At 37.8% G+C, this 10347-nt stretch overlaps 1 protein-coding gene across 1 annotated transcript in view; it reads left to right on the top strand.

The window, feature by feature from the left end:
• Nucleotides 1-10347, top strand: part of ANAPC1 (anaphase promoting complex subunit 1) — a 190815-nt gene that overhangs the window by 102016 nt on the left and 78452 nt on the right. Inside the window, exons 25-28 of the mRNA XM_007959412.2 lie at nucleotides 262-476; nucleotides 3310-3428; nucleotides 4963-5234; nucleotides 8338-8572. Of these exons, the coding sequence (XP_007957603.1) occupies nucleotides 262-476; nucleotides 3310-3428; nucleotides 4963-5234; nucleotides 8338-8572 (841 nt within the window). The remainder of the gene's footprint in view (nucleotides 1-261; nucleotides 477-3309; nucleotides 3429-4962; nucleotides 5235-8337; nucleotides 8573-10347) is intronic.

Raw genomic sequence — 10347 nt, forward strand, 5'->3', positions numbered from 1 at the left:
TATGTTTAATATCAAGCAAGAAAATCTCTCTCTCAACTTTGGCTAATCTCTCTTTAGGATTCCTTTAATTGTTTACAAGTTAGCTCCTACCTGAGATTTGGGGTATTTTTAGGGCTTGAGGTTTTTAAACTTTAAACTGATAATTGTAAATTAAACATACATATTTTCTTGTTCCACTGTAGTCTTGGCACGTCATCGATGTTCAATAAGTGCATGTTGACTGGTTTCCAAATTATCACTACAATAAAGTCTGTTACTCAGGTGCTCTCATCAGATGTTCCTTCAGGAACAGAAACTGAGGAGGAAGATGACGGCATGAATGACATGAACCAGGAGGTTATGTCATTAATATGGAGTGAAGATTTAAGGGTGCAGGATGTGCGAAGGCTTCTTCAAAGTGCTCATCCTGTCCGCGTAAATGTTGTACAGTATCCAGAACTCAGTGACCACGAGTTCATTGAAGAAAAAGAGAACAGGTAAAGGAAGATACTGTTCATTATCTCAAGTTTTATTAAAGTATTTTTGTTACATTTGGGACTTGTTTATATTACTTTATTAAAATTTTTAGCATTTAATAACCCTAAAATGATACTTTAAAATTAAAATGTATCATGTGTTTTAAGCTATCATCTAGCTTCAGTATACTATACATATTTTCAAAGATTTTTTAACATTTGATGACATGATTGTTGTATTTCAGACCTTCCTTCTCTTGAGATACAGAGGTATGCTACTTAGAAAAGGTGAATCTTTTGCTGATATTTATTTACCTCAAGAATTTACAAACAAAGCAAATACTGAACTCATTCTTCTGTCTTAACAAGAATAGATTTTTTTTAATAGTTTGAACTTATACCATTATTTTTTTTTCACATAAGATTTCTCCCTTGCCGCTCTTTAACACATCATATCCCTTGATAAAGTATAAGACTCAGTTGCAGTGACATTCCTGAGTGTTTTGATCATCTAGTGCCACTCTAAGAAACATACCACAAATGGGATGGCTTTAACAAACAGGGATTAATTCTCTTATAGTTTAGGAGGCTGGAAGTCTCAGTTCAAAGTGCCACGCTCTAGGGGCTTAGTGAAAGCCCCTTGACATTGGGCTTCAGCTCTGCTTCTTGCTTCTGGCCCACTGAAGCTGGAGGCTTTTCTTAACTCAGGCAGCTGCTCACTGCTGAGGCTGGCAAACCCAAAGTCGACCAGTAAAAAGGTACAGTCCCATGATTATCAAACAACACAGTACGCCACTAGTTCAAGTCCAGAAAAAGTTCCAAGATTGGCAGGGCATGGCAGGCTGCTTGCTGACTGAAAACTTGGCTATATGCAGCATCCAAGTATACCAAAAAGCTGCAGAGACCTTTCTCAAAACTTCTCCTTATATACTGGAAACAGATCACATCCCTAAGACAGCTACTCAGCTGCTCTATTAGATTCCACCATAGAGTTGATTACCAATCTCATCATGAGAAATAGCTAACTACATCCAGCTGCCCAGCCACTCAAAACCAGGCCCAGCCAAGTTGACACATAACCTTAACTACCCTACTACACAGAGTGATATATAAGTTGAAGTGCCTTAGAGCATTTCAACTTATATTTAAAAATTACTCTCTTGTCCTTTAGTCTGCCTTGTCCTCATCATCTGTCGTTCTTCCAGCACTGTTTTCTGGTTCTCCTTCCATTTTCTTTGGAGCCCTGGTGGTCCGGTGATTAAAACACTTGGCTGCTGACCAAAAGGTGGTTTAAACCCACCAGCTGGTTTGAACCTCCCAGCCTCTATACAAGAGAAAGATGTAGCAGTCTGCTTCCATAAAAATTACAGCTTTGGAAACTATGGGGCAGTTCTACTCTGTCCTATAGGACCACTTTGAGCCGGAATTGACTTGATGGCAATGAGTTTTTCCTCTATTTTTTAGTATTATTCAAGGGGAAGGGCCACCCACATAGAGCCACAGGATCTGCATTAGTCATTATCTCCCTATTTCTGTTTCCTTTCCATGTATACCCAGCTGTTGTTGTTAGTTGCCATTGAGTTGATTCAGACTCATGGCAGTCTCATGTGTGTCAGAATAGAACTGTGCTCCCATAGGGTTTTCAGTGGATGATTTTTTTAGAAGTAGATAGATAGCCTTTTTGCTGAGGCATGTCTGGGTGGATTCGATCCTCCAGCCTTTTGGTTAGCAGCCAAGGTCATTAACCATGCATCTTGCAATCAGTGGCATCTTAGACTAAAAGGATGCAATTATTGTTACCATTATTATAATTAAGTGACTTCTAGAAAGCTGAATTTATTATTAAGACTTCCACTAAAAAATTGTGTGATATGCAGCTTCCTGGCTTTTTGTTTCCTTGATCCCAAATCAGTTTGTCAGCAGTGTTCCCAAACAATCTTAGGGCAGCAAAGTTTTCCTCTCTAGTGAGTGAGCTAGAAAAGAAGCTATATGTGTATACAGTTATAGATGGAGCACAGTTGAGAAAATTTTACCTCTTTATTAGCCTCTGAAAAGAGATTTCTGGGTTGTCTTCAGATATAACTTGTATAAGTGTTTCCTCATTATAAATGCTTCCATTTCCAAAATTTCTGTTTGTTCTTGTTGTGTTTTAAGGGGTTATATGAAATCTAATTAATTTTAACATAGAAATGAGTTAGAGTGGTAAAATGGTCTCCCAGTATATCCCATAGAAGTCATTTTAACCTTGAATGCCTGCTATGTAATGCAATCAGTCCTATAAAACTTAGCCATCATGTAATAAAAGAATGTTTTATATATAAAACTGAATCTGTGTTTCCCCTGGAGATACATATAATCTATTCTCCTCTAATACTGAGACTTCCTTCCCTTCCTTATTGTAGAGGCAATGGAGGTGGCACTTTTGAGGCTGTATTAGCAACAGGTGGAAGATGTACTAAGGGAATTAGACTGAAGATAACAGAGCGATGATGCCCCCCAAAAATATAGTTTTCTTTAAGAAGGTTAGCATCAGTTAGAACAGAATTTTAAATTTTTCTTTTTGGATACCTAGGGAAAGTTGGCTCTGTTTACAGATCAGTTGGTTTGCATTCAAAGCTAATATAAAACAAACCAGGAAATGCCCTCTGCTCCTCCAGGAATCTCTAATGGGCACAAGAATGTTAAAATGGGAACAACTGTGTTTGGATGGAATGCCCATCTCTTTGTGGATTTACTTTGAGATGACCTCTTCTTTCATAGCATATCTTCTTATAAAATATTTGCCTATAGATTGCATTCCAATTTATGTTTTGTGTTAAAAATTCTCACATGTTGATTTTTATTTTAATTATAGATTGCTCCAGTTGTGTCAGCGAACTATGGCCCTCCCAGTAGGAAGAGGGATGTTTACCTTGTTTTCATATCATCCTGTTCCAACAGAACCATTGCCTATTCCTAAATTGAATCTGACTGGTATGTTAAATTCTGGGCTCAGTGAGAAAGGAAAATGATAAGTACATGTCTAGCAGAGTTCTTGGGAGGTCTGGAGCATAGTGCCTAAGGCCCTTGACTGCTAATTAGAAGGCTGGCGGTTCAAACCCACCAGCCACTCCTTGGAAGGAAGGTTGGGCAATCTACTTCTGTAGTGATGCTACCTCAGAAACCCAAGGAGGGGTCACTATGAATCAGGTCTGACTCTACGGCAGATAACAACAACAACAACAGCAGAGTTCTTAAATCCTTACCTCACACTGATGTGTGACTTGTTGTACTTTTGTACGTTGTTAAAATTTGGTTTGCCCTCTGCTTTTCATTTTTCTCAAGTTTGACTATTATGTTTTATGTATATGGTGAATGAATGTTTTAGAGAGATTACTTGTTTTTTAGTATACAAAGCCAGTGGTAAAGATGAATATATTTTACTTTGTGCTTGTGTACATGTGCACAAATGTATGTGTGTATGTTGTTGTTGTTGTTAGGTGCTGTTGAGTCGTCTCCAACTCACAGTGGCTATGTACCGCAGAATGAAACACTGCCCCGTCTTGTGCCAGCTTCACAATCCTTGATATACCTGTGTATATACACTACCAATAAGATGTTACACATCTATTTAAAATTTACATAACTTTTAAAACTCCTTTAACACCATATTTTCATATTTTCAAGCCTCTAGTGAACTGAATAACTTTATGTAATAACTAGAATATTTGTTTTAAATATTCATCCATGATGAGCTAATTTAGGATATTCAAAACATAAAAATGATGTAGTATTTTTCTGTACACACTATATAGATCAAACCCAAAAGAAACAAATAAGCTCAAAGAGAACATAGTATAATAGACATTTAATTTACCTTACTCTTAAATATTTTGACCGTAAACTGAATTGAGTGCATCCTCTTAAGAGAGGATGTTATTTCTGAGTGCAATCTGACATTTTTCCAGTAGCATGTAATTAAATATATGTGGGTAGAGATAGAGCAGATTTATAAAGGACCTTGTCTCTATTTTAGAATGTCATTTTTCCTTAATGTGAGGATATATTTACTGTCAATAAAAATAGAGAAGGCATATTTGAAATTCACATCACTGTAATTAATCTTATATTAGAATATATATTCATAGAGGTTAACTGTGATGTTAACTTTCATTCTGGTTTCACATTAAGCTTCTTGCTGTAAGGAAGAAAGATAGCAAGTTAGATTTCAAAATAGTAGGCATTTTAGTCAGAGAAATATAAATTTTAAATTGGTATCTGTTATCTTATTATAGCTTCATCCATTTTAGTTATAAGGACAATGAATGATTTTAAACGATTATGTTTTTTTTCTATTTTGCATCAAGTTTATTTCACAGGTTTAAAAGTTTGAGTTTGAGTGCTCATAGAAATCTAACACCATTCCAGATACAATGAGGTTAAGGGTTTTGTCTTCTAAGTTCTAAATTCAGCAGTTTGATTTTATGGACTTTTATTCTTTCATTGTTAATTTTGTCTGACTGGATAGGACGAGCCCCTCCTCGGAACACAACAGTGGACCTAAACAGTGGAAACATCGATGTGCCTCCCAACATGACAAGCTGGGCCAGCTTCCATAATGGTGTGGCTGCCGGCCTGAAGATTGCCCCTGCCTCCCAGATTGACTCAGCCTGGATTGTTTACAATAAGCCCAAGCATGCCGAGTTAGCCAATGAATATGCTGGCTTTCTCATGGCCCTGGGTCTGAATGGGCATCTTACCAAGCTGGCTACTCTGAACATCCATGACTACTTGACTAAGGTAAGAGCTCGTGCTCCTAGCTCTTGGTATTGTGGCTCACCTGGACTCTTGCAGTAGTTCCTAACTACTCTACTTGCTATTCTTTCTTCATTATTGTATTGATAAATGTATTCTCACAGCAGTCAGATTGATCTTTCTAAAATGTAAATCAGAATATGTCACTCCGATGGTCCAAAACCATTTATTGATCTTCATAGTCTTTAGAATACATTGTAGGAGTCACTTCAGTTTTACTTTTATTCCCTAACTTGCTTCCTACACTCTAGCCATGTAGATTGGCCATTTTAGCTCCTTGGCAGATCCAAACTCAAAGCCATCAGAGAGCCTTGTGGGTTTTTTTTTTTTTTTTTTTTTTATTGTTTAGTGGATTTATTGAGATGTAATTCACATACTATACAATTTACTCATTTAAAGTGCACAATTCACTGCTTTTTAGTATATTCAAGAGTTTTACATCCATCACTGCACTCAATTTTAGAACATTTCTGTCATCCTATAAAGGAACCTCATACCTGTTAGCATTTACTCGCTCTTTCCTGTTTAGCCCCTGGAAATCACTTTTTGTCTCTGTGGATTTCACATAATGAAATCATACAGTATGTGGTCTCTTGTGATTTGGCTTCTTTCACTTAGCATGTTTTCAAAGATCATACTAGTTCTAGCATTTATCAATACTTCATTCCTTTTTATTGTCAAATAGTAATCTGTTGTACAAATGTACCATATTTATCAATTCATCAGTTGGTGGACATTGGGTTATTTCTTTTTGAGTAATGCTGTTAACGTGCATTCTCTGCAAGTCTTTGTGTGGGTATTTATTTTCACTGTTCTTGGGTAGATAGCTAGGAGTGCAATTGCTGGGTGATAACTATTTGCAAAAGTTGCTATTTTAAAATCCTACCAGCAGTGTGTGAGCGTTCCAAAATCTCTATATTATCTCTAATACTTGGTCTTATCTTGTCTTCTTAATTATAGTCACCCTCTTGTTAGTTGCCACAGAGTTGATTCTGACTCATGCTGACCAAGTATGTGTCAGAATAGAACTGTGATTCGTAAGGTTTTTTTTTGGGTGGGGTGGGGTGGGGAATGAAATTTACAGAGCAAATTCATTTTCCATACAACAGTTCATATGTGTTTTTGTTTCATGACATGAGTCATAGGATTTTTAGGGCTGTGACTTTTTGGAAGCAGATCACCAGGCCTGTCTTCCAAGGTGCCTCTGGATGGGTTTGAATCACTAACTTTTGGCTGGTAGTCCAGTGCTTAATCATGTGTACCACCCAGGGACTCCATAGTAATCGAAGTAGGTGGAAAGTGGTCTAGCACTTTTCACGTGTTTATAGGCCATTTATTTATCTTAGGAGAAATATTTATTTATATCCGTTGCCAATTTTTCAATACTCGGAAGGAAGATGGGGCAATCTACTTCTGTAGTGATACTTCCTCGGAAACCCAAGGAGGGGTTGCTATGAGTCAGGTGCGACTTGATGGCACATAACAACAACAACAACAACATTTTTCAATTGAGTTGTCTTCTTATTGTTAAATTATAAGAGCTCTTAATGTATGCTGGATATACCTCCCTTAACATGTGTGCACACATTTTCTTCATTCTCTGGGTTGTCTATTCAGTTTCCCCTTTTTCACTTTGAAGAGTAGAAGTTTTTAATTCTGATAAAACCTGTTTTATCTGTTTTTTATTCTCAGTTGCTTGTGTATTGGTATGGTACTTAAGAAATGATTGCCTAAGACACACTCATGAATTATGCCTGTTTTTTCTTCTAAGAGTTTATAGTTTTGGCTTTTGCTTACATCTATCCATTTAGAGTTATATTTTTTGTATAGTGTGAGGTAGGTGTCTAACTTCATTCTTTTGCATGAGGCTATCCAGTTGTCCCATCATCATTTGTTGAAAAGACAATTATTTCCCCATCCATTTGTTTTGGCACCCTTGTCGGTAATTAGTTATTCATAAATGTAAGGATTTATTTCTGGGTCACTTCAAATTATGGTGTTTGCTCACCCAAAAACATTTTTTCCTCACCTCTTAACCTTGAGTGCTCCTTTCCTGCTGTTCTTTTCTTGGGTAATATGTATGTATCCTTTAGGTTCTATTGTAGATTTCACTTATCTCATGATTCTTTTCCTAACTATCTGTTTAAAAAAATAACCTAAACTCACTGCCATCGAGTCAGTCCCGATTCATAGAGACCCCTCTTTGGGTTTCCAAGTTGGTATCTCTGTGGAAGTAGATTGGCCAACCTTCCTTCCGAGGAGTGGCTGGTAGGTTTGAACTGCCAGCCTTCTGGTTAGCAGTCAAATGCCTTAGGCACTACACCACCAGAGCTCCATCTGTAGCACTTCCTAATCTAAATCAAAGTCTTCATAATACTTTGTACTTTTTTATTATGCTATTTAGAAAAAAGTATTTTGGCAAAATATGTATTTAAAAAATTTGCCTTTTAAACATACAGTTCAGTGACATTAATTATATTCACCATGTTGAGCAACTCTCTCCACAGTTTCTAAATGTTTTTCGACATCTTAAACAGAAACTCAATACCCTTTTAGCAATAATTCCTAATTCCCCTTTCCCTTCAGTTGCTGGCAGCCACTGGTAAACTTTTGTCTCTCTGCATTTGCCTACTGTGTATATTTCATAGAAATGGAATCATGCAGTATTTGTTGTTTTTTTTTTTTTTTGGTCTGGCTTATTTCACTTAGCGTAATGTTTTCAAGATTTATCCATGTTATAGCATATATCCATTTTTCTTTATAGATGAATAAATACTGCATTGTATGGATGTACCCCATTTTGTTTATCCATTCACCTGCTGACGGGCATTTAGGTTGTTTCCATCTCTGGTTGTTGTGTGAATAGTGCTTCAGTGAACACTGGTGTACAACATCATACCACTTTTTAATAATAGATTTCTTTGTATATATTTAGTTTAATACTTTTTCTCCCAGTAGAGCACTAGCTCTGTGAGAACATGCCTGATTAGTTTAAAATTTAAAAAGTACTTATTGAAAGTAGCATCAGTATTTTATTTAGAGCTATGTATTTGTTTTGCTGTTAACTTTCATTCTATTTTTATCTTAGGGCCATGAAATGACAAGCATTGGACTGCTGCTTGGTGTTTCTGCTGCTAAACTAGGCACTATGGATATGTCAATTACCCGACTTCTTAGCATTCACATTCCTGCTCTTCTACCCCCAACTTCCACGGAACTTGATGTCCCTCACAATGTCCAAGTGGCTGCTGTGGTTGGCATTGGCCTTGTGTATCAAGGGACAGCTCATAGGCATACTGCGGAAGTCCTGTTGGCTGAAATAGGTATGGCATTAATAGTGCTATATCTTTATAAGTGTGCATTTTTTCCACTCTACATGGACCAAAGAAAAATGATAATAAAATTATGAAAACTCGGGAAAAAAGAGTCGCTTTTGTGAGCACAGAGTGATCTGGTGCTAATAAGAAAAACTACAAGTTATGGTTTTCGTTGCTAATATTGCTGTGCACGTTATTAGCCTGGATATTTATTTGGCCAGCCTAATTGAGTACCAGTGGTCAGATTTAGTGAGATAGTTTATCCAAGGGAGTCCTGGTGGCACAGTGACAGTGGTTAAGTGCTTGCCTGCTAACTGAAAGGTTGGTAGCTCAAACCCACCAGCACCTCCACAGGAGAAAAGAACTGGTGATGATCTCCCATAAAGATTATTACCTATGACACCTTATGGGACAGTTTACTCTGTTCTGTATGGTCACTATGAGTTGAAATTGGCTTTTTTTAATTTATTTTTATTTTTTTACTTTTTTTTGTGATTTTGGTGAAGATTTCAGAGCAAATTCACTTTCCCTACAGTAGTTCACATATACTTTGTCTCATGACATTGACCACAATTTACCACAATGCAACAGCTCCCCTTCCACTTCCTCCCCATAGTTACCTCTTCCCTGTGTCCATCCCTCCATGCCCTCCTGCTCCCTGAGCTGTCTCCCTGTGCATAAGCAGCCCTTCTTTCTCCCATGATTTCTCCAAGGAGTGTATTTACCTCAAGTAAATGTTCAACTCATATGCCTGTCTTTTGCTTGGCTGTAAGCCACTGGTGTGGGTTCAATTCCAGACCTGATGAGCAGCTAGGGACCATAGTCTCAGTGGTTCCATCAGGCTCTGTGGGACCAGCCAACCTGGTCCCCCCCCCTCGCTTTTTTTTTCTCCAAATGATTTTGAGTTTTGTCCACATTGTTCTCTCTCTCTCTATCCAGGATCTCCTACATAGATCCCCTTCCAAGTGGTTGACATTGGTAGCCAGGCACCGTCTAGTTCTTCTGGTCTCATAGTCGTATAGGCTGCAGATTGGATGGTGTGCCAGTCGCTAGGACTGATTGTATCCATGAATTTTTGGTTTTTTTCATTCTTCTTTGCTCTGGACTAGGAGAGACCCATCATTGCATCTAGATGGCAGCTTGCAAGCTTTTAAAATCCCAGTCACTACTTACCAAAGTAGGAGGTGGAACAATGTTTTGTGTAGTACGTTATGCCAATTGAGCTTCACGTCCCCTGTGACTATGGTCCCGAGCCCACAGGTTCAATTACTTGGTCCTTCTGTGTAGCTGGCTGTGACTATGGAGTCGGACTGCCACCTTGCCTCTTGTCAGCTCTGTTATATACCTGGGAATTCAGATAATACACATAAACTTACAGGCCCGTTTTCTGCTAACCCTATACATGTTCTTGGGTACACTCCCCGCTTCACAGACATACCTACTAGTTCAGCCTGTCCACCCATCTATCCACCCATATACCTATGTTTGCCTTCACTACCAACACAGTACTGTATGTGCAAAAGGGTTCATCTTTGTTATCTGTACTTCCCATGTACTTCTCTATGTCTTTCTCTTCCTCAGTGCCACTATATTGATCATTCACATTTGGTACATTGCCCTTCTCTTCACCCAAATCAATACTTACCTCTATCTATCTAACAGCGTTCCCTCCCTTTCCCTCCAACTCCTGGTAACCAACAAAGAAAATTTCCTCCCATAGATAAACCTTTCCTTGACTTTTACAATAACGGACTAATACAATATTTGTCCTTTTGTGATTG

The sequence above is a fragment of the Orycteropus afer genome, unplaced genomic scaffold, assembly GCF_000298275.1.
Source record: "Orycteropus afer afer isolate SDZICR_OR568_19922 unplaced genomic scaffold, OryAfe1.0 scaffold00017, whole genome shotgun sequence".
NCBI classification, from domain to species: domain Eukaryota; kingdom Metazoa; phylum Chordata; class Mammalia; order Tubulidentata; family Orycteropodidae; genus Orycteropus; species Orycteropus afer.